Raw genomic sequence first — 23,296 nt, 5'->3', positions numbered from 1 at the left:
CTTGCTCGTCTCAAAATGAGATGGACTCAGATGGCCCTTAGGAATTCATGGCGTCGGGCAGTGGACTCAGACTCCATGCGCATAATGATTCCGGATTCCATGAGAGTGGACCTGGACTGGTGGTCATCTCTCAGCAATCTGTCTGGGGGCGCTGGGTTTCAGGACCCGGTCCCTATGGTGACGATCACGATGGACTCCTCCCTCCTCGGGTGGGGTGCGACGTTAGATCTCTTTCAGGTCTCGGACCTCTGGTCGCCTCAGGACAAGCTCCTGCACATAAATCATTTGGATCTTCTGGCGATTTTTCTGGCGCTCAAGGCGTTCAGACCTCTCATTGTCAACAAGGTGGTCCGCATAAGAACGGACAATGTGGTGTCAATGTACTACATAAACAAGCAGGGGGGAATGAAGTCTCCCCCTCTCGTGGATCTGGCCATTCAGATTTGGGAGTGGGCCGTGCTTCATGGGGTCTGGCTGCTTGCAGTGCACATCCCGGGCAGGCTGAATGTCACCCCAGATGCCCTCAGCCGGCAGACAGTTGTCAGATACGAGTGGGATTTGAAGGCGGAGATCCTATCTTGGTTTTTCTAGCGTTGGGGCACACCGGGTGGACCTCTTCGCCACAGCGATGAACAAGAAGCTTCGTCAGTACGCCTCCAGAGGGGGGCTGGGAGCCTCCTCTCTGGGGAACGCACTCGAGATTCCATGGCACAACATGAGAGCTTACGCCTTCCCGCCTCTTCCTCTGGTTCATCGAGCAGTTTGGAAGTTGAAGAGTTCTGTCAATTGTTCTCTTCTACTGATAGCTCCGTGGTGGCCGGCCAGGTTTTGGTTCTCAGAACTTCAACAACTGTCGGTGTGTCCGCCGATCAGGTTACCAGTAACTCCCGATCTTCTTCACCAAAGGGAACAGCAGATGTGGCACCCCTCCCCACAATCGCTCAGCTTGGCGGCATGGTGCCTTAGTTCAGGTCTGTAGAGCATCTGAATTTGTCTGCGGATAACATGCGTATTATCCAGGCAGCCAGAAAACCCTCAACCCTCGACCAGATCTGAGTACAAGAGTAAATGGCTCAGGTTCTGTCATTGGTGTCTAGAGAAGAAATTGGATCCAAGGGGGGCCACGGTTGACACTGTGTTGTCCTTCGTGTCCTCCCTAGCAGAGTCAGGGGTTCATATTCTGTCATGCAGGACTTACCTTTCAGCGGTCTCCATTTATCTTTCTACGGATCAGTGTTCGTTTTCTCTGACTAACCCAGTGGTAAAGAGGCATTTTGCTGGTTTAACACGCCTTTACCCTCCAGTTCGTAATCCGCACCCACCATGGGACCTGAATGTTGTCCTGACGGCGCTGTGCCATAAACCCTTTGAGCCAATGGCTACTGTGGACCTCAAGTACTTGTCTTGGAAAGTGTCCTTTTTGGTCACCGTCACATCGGCAAGGAGAGTGAGTGAGCTCCAGGCATTGTCGGTGGAGCATCCTTTCTTGGTCTTTCACAAGGACAAGGTAGTCCTTCGAACTAATCCGGCTTTTCTGCCGAAGGTAGTGACCGAATTCCATTTGAATCAATCGATCTCCCTACCGGTCTTTTTTCCAAACCCCTCCTCTGAGGCGGAGAGGGTTCTACACTGTCTTGATGTCCGAAGAGCTCTTAAGTTCTACCTGGATAGGACTTCTGAGCTTAGAAGTTCTTCTCAACTTTTTGTGACTTTCGGCAACCCTCAAGGCAAGCAGGCGTCTAAGGCAACTATTTCTAGGTGGATTGCCACCTGCATCACGGAGTCTTTCACTATCCAAAAGCTGAAACCTCCTAAAGGTATTCATGCACACCTGGTGCGGGGCAAGGCAGCTGCGGTTGCTTTTCAGAAGTATGTTCCCTGGGAGTCCATCGCTAGGGCAGCTACTTGGGCCTCTCCATCTGCTTTCTGTAATTATTACTGCCTCGATATGAGTTCTAGAGCTGATGCTCAGTTTTGTCAGGCTGTGCTGAAGAACCTTTTTCAGTAAGGGGTACTTCCATCCACCCGTAGTTCCTGTAAGGAGTGCTTGGGAATCTCCCACAAGTATGGAGCAAAGGGGACGGGACGTAGGAGTATTACCAGGTTACTCACCGTAGTGACCACCTTACTCCTAGTCCATAGTCCCCTTTCCTTCATACGCCCGCCGTCCCCTCTAATAAGGTTCCTCTGTTATTTGTAATGGGTCTCTGACCTGGCAAAGAATAGGACTGGCGGGCGATGCGCGGGGCGGAGCCAAGGTGGGCGGGGTTACGGCCGCGTGCCGGGCCCCGCGCAGTAAAGAGAGGAAGGACAAATTTTTGGAAAAATTTTGATGCTTTTTACAAAGTGCTCCGGCCCCGTCCCACAGGACGGAGAGATGTCCCACAAGTATGGAGGAAAGGGGTCTATGGACTAGGAGTAAGGTGGTCACTACGGTGAGTAACCTGGTAATACCTTGTGTAGCGGACCCGTATTGAAGGTGGCAGACTTCAACAGAGTTTATCCTGCAGACAATGCTTCAGATAATGGCCTAGGGGCAGTTCTCTCCAAATGTCATGACGGTATAGAGCATTCCATCTTCTATGGTTGTGCATAAACACTTGTTTACAGGCGTGTTATAAATGCCATATCACATAAAAAAGCACTATGTTATTTCCTCGACACAATAACTATGCAACTCTTGAGCTTGAAGCACTAGCTATTAAATGGGCGGTGACCCATTTAAAATACTTTCTAACTGGCAGGAAGTTTCGACTTGTCATAGACCATGCACCCCTTAAATGGCTAAGCCTTTGCATGGATTCTAACGCAGGAGTCCTGCACTGATTTCTTGTTTTACAGCCCTATTGTTTTTCTGTAGAACATCGGAAAGAAAAAGAACAGGCTAATGTAGAGTTCCTTTCTCGGTTCCCAGTAGAGGCTGTGAAAACCAGTGACATTAGGGGAGGGGTATGTGATGAACCCTGTGAAATCACTAAAAACCTGGTACTGGCTTTCCCACATGTGGCCAGGGAAAGGCAGCCGCTACCTGATCTTGACGCTGGGTGTGGTATTATGAGGGAGGATCACATGGGAGGAGACTGGTATCGGAGGGGGCGTGGTAATTCCATTAACACATTTTTCCAATCTCCCTGAGACACTGATGGCATATTAAAAAGCGGAACCCAGTAGTGTAACTGCTAATATTCACACAACATCCTCTGTTTTTGACAAACCTCAATCCAACCAACAATTGAAACAATATAGCCTTAAAGTGTGAAAACACTATGGACTTCAACTCCTATAATACCCATGGTACTGGGATGAGGACGAGGACGAGGAGAGTCAAGTCGATGTGGAACAGGAATAACCTTAAACCAAAGGGGCAGACTAGTTCTAATAATTATCAGTTGTCCGGGAGATTCAAAAATGGTTGGTAAACCTTACTATGCACAAGAGTGGCAGGAGAGGAGGCAGCAGTTGCAGCCTGAAGGAGGAAGAAGAAGCATTAAGTCAGAGGACTCGGAGCAGGAGACGAGCTCCGAGACACAGCCACCGGAACGAGCCACACTGGAGAAGGGGCACTCACAGGCATCTGCCTGGAGGCATCGTATGCTAGAGGACAGCGACTCTGGTGGAAGGCAGCAAGACCAGATGAGACGCAGTCTTGTGGAACAGTCGAGGTTCCACTGGTGACAGTGTAAGACCGATGAAAAACCACGAGAGAATCTGTGCCACAGGAGCAATCGACCCAGTAACAGTGCCTTGTTACAGATACACGTTAACCTGGTGAGTCAACCAGAAGGAGTTGGGGGACCCTGGGACGTTTTATAAAGCTGAAGAAGGGACAGGAGGGCAAAAAGGGTACAATTCCCTCACATGAGTTGTCAGTTTGGGGAAACCTGGAAACCCACATTGCCACAAGCAAAGAAACATTAACAGTTGTGTGAAGTAGAAAGCATTCCTGGCAGACGAGTGAACCGAGAAAGGAGCCGTTATTTTGAAGGAGAAACACTTTATGAAGATTGTGGTGAGAAGAAACTATTTGCTTTATCATTGTGGCAAACTATTGTACAACAAGAGAGACTTGCTTTGTCATTCTGACCAAATAATTCTAAGAGAACAACTTATTACATTCTTCTGAGCAACCATTTTGACATCTTGAAAGGAATACTTTGTGAAAGAAAACAGTTGCTTTTGTTTGGAACTAGTGTTTTGCCAATTTGAGAGACATGTGCGATGAGAAAAGAAATATTTTATTCAAATCGCGCTTGTACACGTGTTTCAGAGTGCGACAATTTACATTTAACTTAATAGAATATTGTTGGAACAGAACTCTTTCAAAAGTCTTCCTGAATTGTTCCAAGGGAATGGAGTCAAAAAACCTGGGCACAAGGATTACTTACAATTTTGAACTGCTGCACATTTTTGTTGAACTGGAAACACACATTCTCCTTGCACACTTTGGTTGTATATGTTAGTGTGAGGGTTAGATATATTTTGGACACAAGGTCGACTTTCTTTAGTTGGTTTGCTAGGTAGGGATATTCTTGTTAGGATGGGGACAGATAGGCCTTTATCCCAACCTCTTTTTATTTTTAATAAACACAGACACAAAGTTATACTTTAAACAACATTTACTGTCTCTCGTTTCTGACCCCTCCCAGAGGTGATCTGTAGAGATGGTGAGAACAGAGGAAAAGATTAGGTCCATAAAACAACTGGATTTATGAGATGGAAGAGAGCAGTACTGTACAAGATGATACAAACATTAATGAGTAATAAATAGATGAAGATAGCAGTCACCAAAAAGAGTGACTGAGGGGAGAAGAAAGGAAAGCAGAGTTAAGATCATCACAGAAGTAAGGAGGACCAAGAGGACGATGGACAACCATAAGAGAATAGGGATGGGTTTCAAAGAAGGAAATAAAATTATACTTGGAAGACGAGAACAAAGGGAGAGATTTGGGCTGTGATACTAATGAGAAAGAAGAGTAAAGGAGAAACCAGTTTGCCCACTACTATCAGACTGGTGTGGTTGTGAGAAAAAGTAGTGAAAGAGGTTTTAAGAGAGGCAGTTAAGACTGTCACTGGGAAGGATCCAGGTTTCAGTCAAGCAGAGAAAGGGGAGATTGAAACGAAAGAAGATTCTCACATGGAAAACATGAGATTTATTGTAGACAGAGGAGGCATTTAAGAGCCCTGGTAATTTTATGGTATGGTAATGTTTATTTGTAAAGCGCCTATAAACAAGGCAAGTGTTTCAAAGCACTCGAGGGAGGGAACCAGGGGAAAAACAAGTCATTCAGAACCCTTGTATTTCTGAACGATACAATTCTGCACAGGCAGAGTAAGTGCATATAATACAATTAACAGTGTAGATGACAGCAAATAGGTGTGACGACGATTCTGCCACTATGCAAGGAGGGGAGACAGAGAAGATAGACCATCTTCAAGGCATGGTACCTTCACCGTTACAGGAGTGGTGGTGGTGGTGGTGATGGTGGGGGGGGGGAAATCCAAGAGCACCCAGTTAGTCAGAAACTGGTTAAGTGCTGAGAGAATGTCTTTCTCATGGGTCATTGACCAAGTGCAGTAGCAGTAAGGACAAGTGCAGGCCCGGAGGCAAGTGCGAGACGACTGGCAAGGGTGCCAGGGACCTGTGAGATTCTGAGGTACACCAGGCGGCCCGTTGGCAAGCTGTGTGGAAAAGGAGGGAGAGAGGGAATAGAACGGGGAGAGAGGTTACCAGTCTAGAGTGAGAGAGAAGGAAGAGGAGAAGAGGAATGTCTTAAGGAATAAGGGCGTGATGGCAGTAGCAGTGAAATTTGTGTGAGCAGTGTAGTGCGCTGGATTAGGAGCTTACAAGGGGAAAGGTTAAGAGTAAAGCTACGGTAAAGACAATAAAGAAATGGGGTGAGATAATGCAACATAGCTCACCAGTAACTGGAAGAGATGCTCAACACCTTTATTTTCCAAGGTTCCTGGGTTGGTGTAATGCCTAACTGGCTCTACCTCTAAAGGGATGGCTCCCTTAGCTGATGTTTCTAAGGGGCGTCGAAGTCTGGAAGTCCAAAATAATAATCCGTCTCTGTCTAAACCTATGCTTGCCCTCACACTTTACAAAAATGTGTTTGGAAGTCTTTAAAAAGGAAAAATAGTGGTTCAAAAAAAGGAGATTTAAACCACAGCTGGTTTCAGGTAGTCTTACCAATGGGTGTGTAGTTGTGCCAGTGCAAGGTAGTTCAATTCAAAAGGGAAGCTCTTAGAATCTTACATGCAGGGTTTTCTCAGCAAAGAATACACCGTTCTGGTCAGGCCTCTCCAAGTTCCCTTCCCCAAGTGCAGGCCTCTTTTTGAACAGTTCAACAATATCTCTTGCACAACTCTTGTTAGCCCTCTCGGGGTTCACTTCCCGAAGCTTAGGCCCCTTCTGTCTTTAAACAAACCAAGTTCTCCTAGTCGCGATGTACCTTTCACTGTACAGTTCTTACACGGGGTAGCAGTAGACTTTTGAGAACGCTGGCGTCTTTGTTCCTCCCAAGCATGTCCACTCTGACCTTTACCCCTCTCCTTATTCCTTGCACTTACTTTTTAATCTTTCACCTTCAGGTTTTTCCTGCACCCCTTCTTGCTCTCCTTTTTCTTTGCTTTATTGTGCACACTTGCACCCATCAGTTTCTTTATTTGCAACCTTTCACTTTCAGGTGCCTCCTGCTCCCCTTCTTGCTCTCCTTTATTTCACCAAGCACACTTGCACCCTTTTCTTCAATGTGCACACTTGCACCTTCCGTTGGTTTCTTGTCTTTACATCGTGCCTTTCACAGACTTTCCTTTCCTTATCGTGCTCACTTGCACCTCTCCACTTGTTTCTCGTGCCTCTTGCACACTTCACATGCCTTTACTCTGCTTTACTTTCCTTCAACGCCACTAGCACCCTTTCCTTCTTTCTGTTTTCCTTATTTCCACCCTTTCTGTACTTCTGCTTGCTCTCTCTCTCTGTTCCGAGCTGCTTTGCAAACTCTGCCTTTCACCCACTACGCTCCAGTCAAACGCGCGCTCCTGTGTTTCTCTGACTTTCACGAAATTCACCAGGCAGCGTTGCGTTGACAGGCAGTCTACTCCTGGATATGCAGAGTTGAGGACAGGGTCTCACCACCTGCCCCTCAGACACTCTTGGGACCAACACAGGTCGCAAGGGAACGAGTACTTCGCCGAACATCGCCAGCAGGAGGATGCAGGTGACCTCACTCCAGCTCCTTGGTGCCAGGGCTCCATAGCCACACTGCAAACACTGGGCAAGCGTCTCGGCACACAGCTCCCCACCAGGCTTCAACTCCTTCTGCTCCTTGGCTTCTCCGGTCTGGACAGTATCCCGAGCTCACTCGCTGCTTCTAGCAGAACTCCATCATTCATAATGTAGGGAAGAGTCAAGTGGAGTCAGGTGTGCACAGTTGGAATAAAGTGCCTGACCTTGCCTGACTCTATTAGTGGGAGAGCCTAGTGGTAGGTTGTAGTAGTAGGCCCTGTCTTGTTTCCCAATGCAACTAAGATCAATGAGGATTACCCATATGAAAAGCATCTTCCTCGCGCCATGTTTTTAGGAAATGGGGGGGTGGAGTGAAATTGAAAATATCTCATGAAGGATGAGGGAGAGTGGGTTGGGGTATTATTGGGAATGAGGGAATACCATGTCTCACCGTGGGTATTCTCTTCCCAATCTCTTGTGACCCTCCACTCGGGTGATCCTCCCTCGCTTGTACACCCCCAGGGTAAGGATCCAAAAGTGATGGCCCGTCCCTGGCCACCTGAATGGAAGATCCTGAGGGAGTAGGTGGGAGAATACCGTTGGGTTTCTCCCAGCAGGCACTGACCAGAAATAGTCTTCATCTGAAGGTGAAGGCTGCAAGAGGGTATCTTGTAGAAAAAGAACAGAGTTGGCCAAAGAAAACAAACATTTTCATCATAAATCGGATCAAAGAGGGTGGTAAAAAAAAATACCATTAGGCCCGGCTCCCCCAAGAAGAGGACGCCATAAGAGATTGGGTTTAAAAAGAGACTGTGTCAAATGCGTGATCACATGATATGTTTGGGCAGAAGAGAGGGGCTAGTTTAAGACCCGCTGCCTGATGTCGGTGGCTGTGAAAGGGAGGCAAAGATGGTAATGCCTCAATCCATAGGGGAAGAAGGGAAGCCCGGTGTGGATACAGCCCTCTGTTGTCCCTAAGGAAGGAATCTGGTAACTGGGTACCTTAGGGTCCTGGTGGTCCTTTCACACCCCTGCAAGGGATCAGATCACTGACATTCGACTCCAAAGTATAAACCGTTTACCTGTAACTTGCTCAATGTTCTACTTATCTGCCTAGTAGACAAACACAAAACCTCTTTTTGTTGAAAATTGCCAAATTGAACGTGTTACTCTATCTGTATCTGTTAACTTGCACCATCCTCCTCCCCTCTCCAAGTTTACTTTGACTACTCTGCCATGGTCACCATTAGGAGAGTCAAGGTCTGCTGAGCTCCGGTAATTTATCCAAACAGGGATTTCGTTTTGCCAGCTTGTGCAGTTTTCTGGGGTTTGATATGAATATTCAATGTGTGCTTTAATTGGAACATGGCTCTAGATATGTTAACTATGCAGTAAAGTATGAGCTTTTTAGATTCTAGTGACAGATCCAGATATATTGTAATTTTAGTAATCCATCTCGGTCCAAGCCCTTAATGCTTTTTGTGTGTGTCTGCGTACTTATTTTTGTCCTAGGCTTATGTTCCACAGCCTCCTTGCCAACTGTTTACTCCAATTTACATATATTGTTCTTATGGTAAATGATTGCTTCTGCTTCCTGCATTGATTCCTCTACATTACTTTTCCATTTCAACCATCATCCCATCTTCAATTAATACAAATGAGTAAATGCTTCTAGAATTAACTGAATATATACAGTGCCATCTGGTATAAAACAAGCTTGCACATGCTGTTTTAGGTAGACCTAATTCTCTGGATTGTGGGGTGATTTTATAAATGTTATGTGAAACTTTGTTTTCTCAGTCAAATGTAAGGTGGTTAGAACTGTAAAACCATGGATAGATCAAGTGAGCCTACAATTAACCTTGATGGTTGAGAATCTTTTTAAGCTCTCCCAACTAAAGCTTCTCTTTTCTAAATGCCTAAAGAAATTGGCTAAGTGAAGAGGGATTGGCACTTTCCCACTCTGGCAATTTGGGCATTTGAGAGAAATGTGGCAATGCCCAACTATGCACAGGACTTCTTCAGCTCATCCCCAATTACCATAATATCGGAGTCCAAGATAAGCAAGTTTAAGGTAACGTAGTCAGCTGCCTTCCTGAATCTGACGCATCCCTAATTTACCTTCCATTTGACAGCACACAGTGGCCCTCATTACGACCCTGGCGGTAAGGGGTTTACGCCAGCGTTAGCTGCGCCGACCCCTTACCGCCAACTACGAGTTCCCAAAGCGCCATGGTCACTTTTCCGCCCGCTTTTTGCGGGCGTAAAAATCCATGGCGCTATAGGACCTTGGTGTTAATTACGCCACCGTAATGTACGGTGGCGTAATTAACGCCTTCCCCACTCCCATTGGGCCCTATGGGGCCGAAATGGGAATGGGGAAGGGTAAATGGGTCAATGGGGACTTACCGCCCCGCCAACCTCGGAATGGGGCGGTAAGTCCGCCATCCGCCATGGCGTAAACGGACTTTACGCCATGGCCGAAAAGTCCGTCGATGGCGGAAAAAATCCGCCAGGGTCGTAATGAGGGCCAGTGTGTTTTATTTCGTTTTTGTCACTTCTGGTTTGATTCTTGAGCTGCATTTTTTGAATAAATGGATGGCCTCATAATTCTGGAGTTATTTCTATCCTTGAGTTTCCTTCTATTAGTGCTTAGCACTTTTTTTGCTTGTAGTGTTTGTTCCTGATGACTGGGCTCTTTCCTTTTTTTTCTTTCAGTGATCCCATGTTTTCCTCCCAGCGCCTTCCACACCATGGTTATCCGCTGGAGCACCCCTTCAACAAAGATGGTTACCGCTACATTTTGGCTGAACCTGACCCCCATGCACCTGACCCCGAGAAGCTGGAACTTGACTGTTGGGCAGGAAAGCCAATCCCTGGGGATCTTTACAGGGCATGCCTATATGAACGAGTCCTTTTGGCTCTTCATGACCGAGGTATGATCTACTCTACTCCACTCTTACTGTTGTTACATTTACAAATATCTGGATGAGCCTCAAACCCACACAATCTTTTATTTTCATTTGTTATCTGGCAAGGCATTTTATGATTACACATGTATGGCTAAATCATGAATAATTGATTCAACAGATTGTGTTAATCCTTCATGTAAGGTGTCAGTTACCTTCTGCAAGATGTACTTGTCAGATCGTATTCTTTGTTCCAACCCTGCCCCATGTTACATTCCTGGTCTGTTCATCATGTCAAACTTGCAGTTCTGTCACAAATTTGTAATATGCAGTGCAAATTGAAACTAGTCCAATATAGTGCAAGATCTATCGGTTTTGCCAATAGCTGAATTGTTTCTAGCAGAGATGGCTCTTGGAATTAGAGAGAGTAGATGGTAGCCAAGAAAATGAATACCCCAGTCCCCTGCACGCTTTTATTCTGGTATAAACAGTCATTCAAAGTTTAATAGGTTAGATTTGAAGTTCAATCATTTGGTTCAATGAAAAGATACAGATATAGATGAGACATAAGGTAGTTTAAAGATTACAAAATTCTATTGCAATTTTCTTCTCTTGTTCCCTAGCCTATGTGCCAAGACTGTCTTTACTTACCCTGCACCCAAGTTGGCTAAAATTGCTTACTGATCTCAATTGTTTCTAAGCAGAGGTGTGCATGGGGAAACTCTCCATTTGGATGACTCTTGGAATTTTCATACAGTTGAGAACATCTTGAGCATACCCGTTTGCTCCATTACTTTGCTTCTGAAATTTTAGGAAGCCCCAAAGGTAATTTATTTTGGTCTTTGCCTTTAACTTCAGAAACAGTGTGGTGTGGGTAGCCTTTGCTTTCTGTATGAGAAGGACATTGGTTCATCCACTGCGCACAGACTCATGTTCAATTCTTTCCCAATATATAGGGCCTCATTACGAGTTTGGAGGCAGCCATGCCCTTAATAAGGGCATGGCTGCCTCCAAACTCTGGTCCGGGTCCGTGGTCCCTGAATGTGGAAATACCGGGCCATTCTGACTTTGGAGGGCCCAGTATTTCCTCATTCAGGAAACCTGGACCATCCCCATTCCCATTTGAGCCCCCATAGGGCTCAATGGGAATGAGGAGGCGGCTAACAACGGGCCCGTTGTTAGCTCCCTGGTCCCCTCGCGGGACCTGCCAAGGACGTCTGGTCTGACCAGACGTCCAGAGCGGGTCCCGCAAGGGGACCTCGTAATAGGGCGGAATGGGTTTAATAGCGCCGGCAGCTCTACCGGTGCCGTTAAACCCATTCTGCCAGGGTCGTAATGATGCCCATAGTCTTTTGATTAGCAATTGTAATTGTTTCCAATTCTTTCAAATGAGAGATCTCAGTAAACTCTTCACGTTCAGATCTTTGTTTAATTTCTATCGGTGATTGGTATACTCCTGCCAACACGTGTGTCGACCTTTCAGAACATGGGTCTTCTTCAGGGCCAATTTATCACCTCTTTAACATTACATTATTTTTCAGTATTCCCCATATGATGTTAAATAATTCCAACACGATTTTGCCAATACAATCAACATTAAAAAAAGAAGAAAAACTGGAAAAACTTTTTTTGTATAATATAAATACTGCATAACAAGTGAATCAGGAAACGTTCCACATCAGTGGGATAAGGTTACATTGTCAGGCATTGATCCTCTGAAAGATGTTGTACATTAGTCTGCAAGTATTTTGTATCACACATATACAATGAAGGTAAGGTATCACCTTTCTATTGTTAGATTATTAGGACTAATAGCGTTTTTTCCCACAACTGATACACAGTGCTCACGTGATGCGATTAAGGAGGGTCATCAGGATTTGCATCAAATACACATGGATGTTCGAGATAGGAATTCACTTGAGATGGTTGCTTTGATGAGAAGACATGGGAAATAGCCAATTCTCATTTTAATTAGGTAATAAACTTTAAAGAATAAATCACGCGGGACAGTGTTTTATTGTGATCTCACAGAGCCATTTATTAAAGGATTGGAATATACAGTAAATGGATAAGTCAATCAAGTAACTGATGTAGAGAAGCAAAAAAATACATTTTTTAAAAACTTTTTTTTATAGGTTGCAAGACAGACCACAGGGGTCGAAAGAGAGACCTCGGAGGTTGCAGTTGTGACCCCTGGCGACCCCTAAATGACGTCCCTGTTTATTATAAAAAAAAGAAAATTCGTGTTTTTTTTCTTCATTTAACGTTGATTGTATTGGCAAAATCATGTTGGAATTATGTAACATCATATGGGGAATACTGTAAAATATTCTAATGTTAAAGAGTTGATAAATTGGCCCTGAAGACCTATGTTCTGAAACATGTGTTGGAAAGAGTATACTAATCCCCGATAGAAATTAAACAAAGATCTGAACGTGAAGAGCTTACTGAGATCTCTCTTGCAAGAATTGGAAACAATTACAGTTGCTAATCAAAAGACTATATATTGGGAAACAATTGAACATTAGTTCATGCGCAATGGATGAGCCAATGTCATTCTTTATGCTATACCATGTGTTAGGCTCATAAGGGGACCCTGGGTCTGGATTGGTAAACCTTGCAGCAAGGATGTTCTTGGGATCAGTACAGGAACTGAATCAACTCCTTCTTTACATATACTGTGTGGTTTGCATATCAGAGTAGCAGTCCCCCATACCCCAGTTCTCTCAGGGTGTTCCTTAGCCTTTGCTTTCTGTACCATCATAAATGATGGTAGTAAGCTCTCGTCACATACAGACTGCTTAGGAAACCAGGTTTTCTTCAATTTGCAATCATTCCTTTTTCTTTCTACATTCATTATTGGTTCTAATATCTTCCAGTGAAAAGTGGTCCTGTTACCCAAAATATTTATTTTTCTTGCTCTTAGCCCCACAGTTAAAGATCTCAGATGACCGCCTGACTGTTATTGGAGAGAAGGGGTACTCCATGGTACGAGCATCACATGGAGTGCGTAAGGGCGCCTGGTACTTTGAAATTAGTGTTGACGAAATGCCTCCAGAGACAGCTGCCAGACTTGGATGGTCTCAAGCACTAGGTAAGCATTTTCACATAAATCCAGCATCTGCCAAGCTAATTTTCCCCATTTGGTATTTTTAAGTTTGTAAAGTTGTGCAGGCCCAATTGGTGGAGGCAGTAGATTTTTGTGATGTTGTATTTGAGGGCGACATTTGTGCATATCGCTCTTTATCGTAGAATGTGCCAGCTCTCCAATGTATCTTGCCACCATTTTATGGGACCAATTTATGTTTGGTACATGCCGGGCACAGCCTTCTCAGATGCTCTTTTTCTGTCCTATTATTGGAGACCCTCTAATCTCTGGTGTGTAGTTCTTCAGATCGAAAGTCTGGCCCAGCATATGAGTCCCCCCTCTATTTTTCTACTTGGCTGATTCACCAATAGCTTTCCTTTTCCTTAGTGAGATTGCATTCATAACCTCCCTAGCAATGTAACCGTAATGTCTCCTGACAGGTCAGAGGTCCCTGTTTTGGTTTTATTTTGCTCGTCTTCTTGAATAAAATTCACTGGTAACAAGCAGCATTGTATGCATTTTTAGAAGGTTGCACACCTCTCCTGCTATTCAAAACTTTCACAGAGCAAAATCGCTTAGTTGAAAGACACTTTCAAATGGCAACCTGGTATTAAGACCAGTGAGACCGCACCAGGCTTTTACCCTTGAAGCATGGAAACGAATACATAGCCGCATAAGTTTGAGATCTCAGAGAACCATGATCAGATTTGGACAGATGTATGCGATTCAGTGCCGAATCTGCATCCTGAATGTTTGCTCGGGGGAAGATTTGAATGTGGTCATCATCCCGGATTGGGGGGCCGGCAGGTGTTTGAATAGTGCAGTGTACCTGATTAGAGAAACTAGGTGTGCATTCCAGCTCCCAAGTGTGCTTTAAAAGAGAGGGTTTCGCACCACAGGGTAGTCAGTTGCTGAAGGTGAATTACCCAAACACGTCTGCTGAAAAATCTTCTCTGGCTCTGCAATCTGAAAACTGTTTTCTAATGGGCTCTGCACAGTCGATACTTACCACATGACCAGATGGAATTGCACAAGTAATCCCTTCTCTTGAAACTGCAGATTCCGGCTGCAGAAATCACTGTCCTTAAGACTCGGTTTCATAACATTACATGTAATTTGCAGCATTTTTTCACTTGCCTAAGAGTATTTGCCTAGCATCCTGCACTTTCTCCTTCCCAAATGGTTTGGCATGGCAGCACCAGAAAAAAAATTTCCACAAGAATGTCACTTTACATATTTTGTAGTGGGGGCGGTGTGCTGAAGCATCCCTCCAGGCCCCTCTGCCAACCAATGCATTGCCAACAGTCACCACCCAGTTCCTTTTTTTGCACCTTATCAGTTGGAACTGGCACGTTTTTCCAAGCACTGCCTCCTCTTAGATGGGTTTCTTGGTTGCACTCCGCCCATCCCATTCCCCCCAACCCGAAGATATTTTTTATTACATTACAATTGGCTACACTGCTTCTCTCCAAGTACATATCACTAAACAAGTTTCAAGCACTGCACAGGATTCAGTAAGCAGTTTTTGAATGGATTGTGTCCTCCCACGTACTCCTCATCTTATGATATTATATCTCCTCAGCTTTGCTGCTTCGTAAATCTTTTCTCAGCAGAGGGCGCTGTATGCAATTTCGTCTATGTCCTTCGAGGGCCTCCGTCGAGCGTAAACGTCATCGTCGGTATAAATAGTGCATGCAGCGCCCGTTGGCTTCAGTTCTGTTTTTCCGAAAGCTTTCGCTTTGAGTGTTTAACAAACACGCTTCAGTTTTCTTCATAGAAAATGTCTTCATCGACTCCTTCGACTCCAAAGTCTGGATTGAAGAAATGCTACGACTGCGGGTCGAAGATGTCCATTACTGATCCTCACTGCGTCTGCCTGTGGTGTCTGGGCTGCGGGCACTGTACTGATGACTGCGGGTCCTGTCAGGCTATGACGGAAAAAGCTCTCGGAGCACAGAGGTAAACTGGCGGTGGGGAAGGGCGGCTTTGAAGTCTTCTTCAAAGAAAGACAAAAAGTCCGGCGAGTCTAGAGACTCCTCCCGGTGTAAAAAATCGAAGAGGTCCAGGTTGAGGAGTCGATCGAGGCAGTCTTCATCTTCTTCCTCAAAGAAGGTGAAGAAGGGACGACATAGGTCTCCCTCTTCATCATCCGATTCCTCTACTGAGGTATTCTGATTCCCCTAGAAAATGGGATGCGTTTAAATCAGAAATTATTCAGATTCTCGAATGCGGCCTCAACCCCCTCGAAAGAATCGTGCAAAAGCCATGGCCAGGTCGCTCCTGAGGGAAGTCGAAGGCTACTACTTCGAAGCCGAGCATTAAGCCGGCAAAAGGTCGAGAAAGTTCTCGACCCGACAACAAGTCGTCAAGAGCATCGACCTTGGGATCCAAGTCCTCCTTCGATACCTTCAAAGAAACACAAGTCATAGAAGAAATCAACCTCTTTGTCGACTCCATCAGAGCCAAACATCTCGACACCGAAGGCGATGCAGAGTAAGCCGGCGCCAATTCCGAAGCCGTCTTCGACACTGTCAACGGATTCTTTGTCGAGGCATTTGCCTATTCCGGACAAGGTTTATAAACCTACTCTGAGGATAGACTTTTTTAAGTCTATGTCCTCAATATTTGAGGGGGAACAGCCCTCTGAAGAGGATTCCCCTCCTTTTGGGTTGCAATTTGGCACTCGGAATGCTCCAGAAGAGCTCATTAGTGTGGAGTCCAAAATGAGACCTTTATGATTCTCTCCAGTCAGCAAGTGGTCTTGACACCTCGGCCGAGCTGGAATTTGGCAGGCCTGACCCTTCTGAGCATGCAGATGCTACCTATAGGAATCTCATGAATAGGGTCTCTGAGTATATGGGCTGGAGCACAGCTTCTCTTACCTATGAACAGGATGATATGACTGATATCTTGGACCAAGGCCCTCAGAAGAACCCAATTTTGCCCTTCCACAAAGCCCTTCAGAGGAAGGTTACTGCAAATTGGTAAGCCCCGGAATCTGGACCTGCTGTTAACACAAACTTTGCTAGGAAGTACAGGCCTTCCAGCAGCGATCCAGAATACCTGACCAAGTGCCCCACACCTGAGAGCTTGGTAGTTCAGGCTGCCACATAACCAGGCAATCTGCTTACACCTCTATACCCCCCAGATAGAGATGACACGAGGGTAGATGCCTGCGACGTAAGATTTTCACATCCGGCAGCATGGCCTTGAAATCTACTAATGTCACTTGTACTCTCTCAAGATTCTCTTATACTGTGTAGGATTGTGTTGCCATAGCGGCTGATTACATCCCGGAAGGCTATATAGTTAAGGATGGAAAGGAGGCAATGGGAGAATGTCTCCAGTCAGAATTGGATACTGCTGACCGCATCAGCAGATACATGGCTGCTTGCACCGTAATGCGCAGGTTTGTGTGGTTGAGGAAGTCTGGGTTTGCACAGGACGTGCAGGCCAGACAGCTGAACGTGCCCTTTGACGGCTTGAGGTTGTTCGGCAGCAAGGCGGATGAGTGTGGAGAAGCTGCAGACCTCTAAGGCGGCACCTAAATCCCTTAGTGCCTCCATTCAACAACAACCCTATTCAGGCTCATCTTCCTGAAGGGCTCGTTTTTTTCGTTTCTATTCCTCAATTGGTAGTGGAAGAGGACAGGCCGGACAAAGCGGACAAAGAAGATTCCCTCGTGGTGGACGAGGAAAGGGTGCTAAATCAGTCCCAGCAGCGGCATTCTTACACTCAGCTGCTACTGCAGTCGCCTCTAAGCCATTTTTAGGCCTTGACCCACAAGACCCCGGTGGGAGGCAGAATTTCTCAGTATCTGAACGAATGGCGGGGCATTACTTCCGATGCTTGGCCACTGGAAACTGTAGCCCAGGGTTACTACCTTGCTTTTCAAAAAAGGCCTCCAGATCATCCACCGGGATCCAACTCTGTCAAAATTCCAGATCCGCTCCTTGTGCAGGAAATGTTAACTGTGCTTTAGAAAGGTGCAATAGAACATATACCTGTAGCAGATAGGAACAAGGGTTTGTATTCCCCCTACTTTCTCATCCCAAAGAAGGACGGAGGATTGAGGCCCATCTTGGACTTAAGATATTTGAACAAGTTCCTTAGGAAGGCCAAGTTCAAGATGGTGACACTTTCTCAGATCCTTCAAGCTCTCCAACTCCAAGACTGGTTAGTATCATTGCACCTTCAGGATGCTTACTTTCATGTGCCAATCCATCTCAAGCACAGAAAGTAACTGAGGTTCGCGGTTGGCGGTTCTCATGATCAATTTTGAGTTCTGCCATTCGGGCTGACTTCCGCCCCAAGGATTTTCACCAAGTTGATGGTGGCAGTGGCAGCAAGTCTCAGGAGAGGGGGATTCAAGTCTACCCCTACCTGGACGATTGGCTGATCAGGGCATGTTCACCCGAACAAGGCCAGGAACATCGCAGTATCACCTGCCACTCCCTTCACAGACTGGTCTTCTCCCTAGATTAGAAGTCGTCCCATATGATACCATTACAAAGACTCAACTTCATCTGAGCAGTCCTGGATACTTTTTCGGGGAAAGCCTTGCCACCCGAGGTGAGAGCTCAACACATTCAGCAGATGGTAACAAAATTCCAGAATGGCCAGCATCTCCCAGCCTTTGATTTTCTGATGTTGCTCGGTCTGCTGGCATCCTGCATTTTTCTGGTGCAAGAGGCCCGGTTGAGAATGAGATCCCTTCATTGGGCTCTCAGAACTCAGTGGTCCCAATTCTCAGGGAATATGTTAGACCAACTGCAAGTTCCGAGTTGAGCTGTTCAGGACTTTCTATGGTGGACTTGCAAAGACAACATTCTCAAGGGAGAATCTTTTTGGCGACCATGGCCGGAGATAACCGTAGTGACGGATGCCTCACTCACGGGGTGGGGAGCCCACACAAACAAACTGACAATCAGCAGTCGTTGTTCTCCATCGGAGGCCAAACTACATATCAACCTGTTGGAGCTAAAAGCAATCAGGTTAGCACTGAAGGCCTTTCTGCCATCTGTACGGGGAAATAACTTTGTAGAGGAGGAGCCAAGTACCTCCACTCCACCTGCCTGTTACTCACCACTACGTAAATAGGTCAGGAAGATAGATAGATGACCTTGGAGACGATATGTTCACAAGAATCGATACTCAGCTTCCAACTCCAGCTCCCCTGAGTTCAAGACTCAGGCTTCCTCAAGAGAGGGGCTCTTCTTTACAACGTACCTCTCTGCTGTTTCAATTGGAACAGGCAGAGGTGTCAGTTGAATAAAAGAGCGGGGAGAACACACACCGCCAATACCCAAGCTGCAAAGGAATACAAAGAGATCAGACAGTGCCGAGGAACCAAGTAAGCAATCAAGCACAGTATAGGACAGGAAATACCTAGGCAGTGATTGGAGTGGAACTTTCCCCGGGAATGGACCTACAAGTAAAGAAGTAAACCCAAATGAGAATATTAATCTAATGGATTCTTCCTGTAGAGAGTTTAGTAAAAAAAACTACAGACCTGAATTATGGGACTCTCAAGGGTTAATGAATTCCAGATTGGACAAAACGACAGGAAAAAATAATAAACAGGGAAGTTAGTACAGGGAAGTTAACCCGAGCGGCACGAGGGTCACGGTAGAGCCGGGTTGGTGCAGGAGCAGGAGAGCGTCAATATGCACTTTGAAAATAAGTTTGTTGAGAGTTGCAGTTCAATAAATGTCCCAAATCCAGTAGTTAGGAATACCAGCAGAGCAGTAATAGTCAAAGATGGCGCTGGCAGAAATGGAAGAAAATCAATATAGTTGGTTACCTGAAACACAGACTTCCCAAATGATAGTTGGAGCAACTGAAGTGTTCCGAATAACTGCTGACGAAGGTGTTGCGAAGACAGCAGGAGCAGTGAAGAATAATCCAAGTAACGTTCCGTGTCAAATATCAGATCATCATAACAATGATAAGGGCGTAGAGAAGGCAGTCCAGGGGCAGTCCGGGTCGATACCGTAGTGGTCTTTGAAGTGTAAATGGAATAGGAGACGTAACAATCCAAAAGTTTAGGCGTGGGGCGAAACCAGGCGATCAAGTTGAGTTTCGTGACAGGATTTCACGAAGGAAAATGGACGTAACCGCAAATAGTAAGAAACACTAATTAGCAGCAAAAAGCCCGCTGGAAGACGCTGGTTTTAAACCCGTAAGGGGTGGCGTGCCTTGTTGTACGTCCTTCACGTACGAGCCGTGTCAGCTGACATGGGTTCCGCCGTAGCTTGTACAGACGCCATGGCAACCTGTATCTGCTCCACAAAGAAGCCTGTGAACGGGACGTACTCCGCAGGGAAGTTTTTGTCTGCCGAAGTGTAACACTGCCCGCCTACATTACCTGAAAAGTATGCATCAAAGTATGTGATGTATACTGCACCATTAAGAAAGCAAGAAGAGCAACGACTCTTTGCAGTACCCATTAGAATACCTATACGTAAGAGAATATGGGAAGTGAAGTACCCATTGAGGAACCATACCTACATCCAAGACAACATGATGGCCATTTGAACGCGATTCCCGATGAAACAAAGAAACTGAATGATCAGGATGAATGGTGATGTCATAAAAGCTGAATCGACTCCATATAGAAGATAACCAGACCAGAGAGGCAGACGATTTATGAAGAATAAAGAAGTACCAAGGATAAGTGATGTCTTGGGATCAAGATGAAGAGACTTATGCCATAAGCATGATGAAGATACTTAGTTTAAACGTGTACAGATGCATTGAAACGCAAGCAGCAAAGCTATCATGAAGCTAGCCACATGCTTTTAATAGTGAATAGACAGTGGCAAGCGCCAACATATACGTATATACCTCATAGATGCATATGGATTAAATAGAATGAATGTTTGCACTATGTATAAAGTAGTCTTGAACAACGAGGAAGGTCTCAATTCAGTGTTGCAGTTATAAATTGAATTAAACAGAATATAGTACAGCTAAGGAGTTGGCTGAGCCAAGAAAGCCATGGTCTTATCAGAACTAGAATTGGCTAACATTGGATACAATGAACGTGAAAGAACAGAAGCTCCTGTTCAAGAAGGTCAAGTAAAAACAAAGACGTCAGAGGGCTATTGGAGAATAAAATCAAATACACAAAAAAGCTCAATTCGTGGTGTCTGATCACGTGATGGAAGAAAGTTGGACGGATGAGAAAATCACATCTACGAACGGAAGCCAGATAGTACACATACTCCTTAAAAAAATCCCAGAGAACAGTACAGACTTGAGGCCAACTTTAAAAATACTAATTGACACTGAACCATTGAGGTGATGGAGTGTATTTTTTATTGGTGGCAAGCTGGTGTCAAGGCGAGCTTACCCGCACCTGGTTATTTAGTCTGCGTGCTGCTCACGTAGGTGGAAAGTTACTGACGGGGGTTAGAAGTCAACCAATTGTAGGGGACCACGTAGTTGGGGGTCCTATAGTTTGTGTAGCCAATGAGACGTATATTTAGTGACGTTCATAGTGGCCATTTTGAATGGAGGGCTTAGTTGCCCAACCTGATAAGTATCCAATTATTTCTCTCCGTTACTCCATACAGATATAACACCTATACTTAGTTATTCACTTAGAACCAATCCCGCTTTCCGATAAGTTTAGTTGGTTGCCACGTAGGATGACGTTCGTAATGACGCAGGTCAAAACGTCAGTTATGGCCAATTTTGGGTTTAAAAACCCAGCTTTTTTATGAAGTGTGGAGATGGTTGAGTATCGAGCGATTGCTGATGTTTGTTGTACTCCCTGTTTTAATTACTTGCATTAAAACAGACAAACTTTTGCCAAGCTATTTGTGTCATCTGAAATATTTATGTTTAATCTGCATCCCCATCCATCTCCAGGGTAGTGCTACTCCTCTTAAAGGGCTGGAAGCCTCCAGTTCAACGTCCTGATAATGACGGACAACACAGTGGCCAAGTACTACCTCAACAAGAGAGGAGATGTAGGGTCACTACCACTGTGCAGAGAGTCAATGCAGCTCTGCTTCTGGGCAATACAAGAAGGAATCTCTCGATCAGCAGTTCACCTTGCCGGGGAGCAGTACACAGCGGCGGACTATCTGAGCAGGCAGAGCACAGTATCCCACGAGAGGGAACTAGCTACTGTAGTCCTTCAAGAGATCTTCACCCTTTGGGGAACCCCTCAATTGGATCTGTTCGCGACCGGTGCCAACCGGAAGTGCAAACTGTATTGCTCCAGGGAATTTCCCCCAGGAGGAGCTCTAGGGGACGTGTTCGTAGTGGGTTGGAAATTTCCATGCGTTTCCTACAGTCCCCGTCATTCCTCACATGATCAGGAGGTTGAGAAAGTTCAGGAAATACATGATCCTAATTGCTCTGGATTGGGCCAGGAGGACGTGGTACCTGGACCTTTTGGACATGTCCATCTGCCCTCCAATACAAAGAGAAGATCTTCTCTCGCAAGAGGAAGGTCGCGTTCTCCATCCAGAGGACAAAATACTCTGCCTTCACGCATGGTTTCTGAGAGGCTGAGATACAAGCATTGGGACCTCCCGGATGACGTAATGGAGATTTTGCTTTCGGCCAGAAGGGCAGCAACCAAATCCTTGTACCGGTGTCGTTGGAATACATTCAGTACCTGGTGCAAGGATAAGAATGTGGATCCATACCAATGTGGCACACCTATGGTGCTTTCTTTCCTGTTGCATTTAGCCAATCTGGGGCTCCAGATTGGAACCATAAAAGGATACCTGGCACCTGACGGCGCTTTCCATTTTTAGACGCTCCTCTGATGAGGTCTCCTATTTCAAAATCCCCTTGATTGTACAATTTCTGAAGGGACTTACTAATGTGTACCCTCCTGCCCCATTTCATGTACCTGTTTGGGACTTAAACCTTGTGTTAACATTCCTGTCATGTATACCATACAAGCCTTTACATTCATGTCTTTTAAGGCTCCTAACATTGAAAACAGTCCTACTTATCGCAATAACATCAGCCTGCAGGGTAAGTGAGTTGCAAGCTTTCTTGCAAGCCTCCTCATACTAGTTTCTATAAAGATAAGGTAATCCTCTGGGTAAAACCATCATTCTAACGAAGGTAGTCTCTGACTCCCATCTGTTGCAGAAGATAACCCTACCAACTTTCTACCCTCCTGTTCATCAAGGCAAAGAGGAAGAGACTGCATAGGCTAGACCCGAAAAGGGCATTAAGCTTTTACATTTCAAGAATGGCTACATTTCGCCAGGATGATCAACTTTTTATTGGGTATACCGGCCCCAAATTGGGCCTGGCAGTAACCAAACAAACTATATACAGGTGGATCATACTGGTCATTGGAGAATGTTATAGACTTGCGGGTAAAGACCCACCGGAAGGGCTAAGAGCTTATTCCACAAGGAGCATGGCAACCTCTGGAGCTCTCCAAAGGGGTGTCCCAATAAATGACATCTGTTCAGCAGCCACGTGGTCGTCCATTCACACATTTGTCAAACACTGTTTGGATTCTTCCCCCACTGAAGGAGGACTTTTTGCTAAGACCGGTCTTCATTTGGTCCATGATTAAGTTGATACTCCCACCTCCAAATTGTCACTGCTTTGGGAGTCTATCATAAGATTAGGGATACGTGGGAGGACATAATCCATTCGAAGAACAAGTTACTTACCCCTGGTAACTTTCTTTCGTTTCAATGTTTTTCCCACATACTCCTCATCGCCCCTCCCAGCCTACCCCACCATACAATTTACATGTATTACACTCTGGACTCTCTGAGAGCTTGCGGTCTGGGGTATGCCTGGTTAATTCCTCAAAAAAGGGGAACAGAAAAACCGAACTGAAGCCAACGGGCACTGCATGCGCTATTTATACTGACGTCGACGGAGACCCTCAAGGGACATCAGTGCGACGGCATCGCATACAGTGCCCTCTGCTGAGAAAATCTTTCCAAAGCAGCAAAGCTGATGAGATATAATATCATAAAATGAGGAATACGTGGGAGGAACATCCAATCGAAAGAACGTTACCAGGGGCAAGTAACTTGTTCTTCTGTGACTGAACAGTGTCCAAGCCCACTGTCT

The 23,296-nt window shown here is 45.6% G+C and overlaps 1 protein-coding gene across 2 annotated transcripts in view; it reads left to right on the top strand.

Moving 5' to 3' along the window:
* ASH2L (ASH2 like, histone lysine methyltransferase complex subunit) overlaps positions 1-23,296 on the top strand; it is a 1,246,012-nt gene that overhangs the window by 838,977 nt on the left and 383,739 nt on the right. For both annotated transcript variants that reach the window (XM_069617945.1, XM_069617946.1), the window contains 2 exons: positions 9,947-10,164; positions 13,064-13,231. In XM_069617945.1, coding sequence (XP_069474046.1) covers positions 9,947-10,164; positions 13,064-13,231 — 386 coding nt within the window. The remainder of the gene's footprint in view (positions 1-9,946; positions 10,165-13,063; positions 13,232-23,296) is intronic.

The sequence above is a fragment of the Ambystoma mexicanum genome, chromosome 10, assembly GCF_040938575.1.
Source record: "Ambystoma mexicanum isolate Mex_15411 chromosome 10, UKY_AmexF1_1, whole genome shotgun sequence".
NCBI classification, from domain to species: Eukaryota; Metazoa; Chordata; class Amphibia; order Caudata; family Ambystomatidae; genus Ambystoma; species Ambystoma mexicanum.
This window is presented reverse-complemented; position numbering and strand designations above follow the sequence as displayed.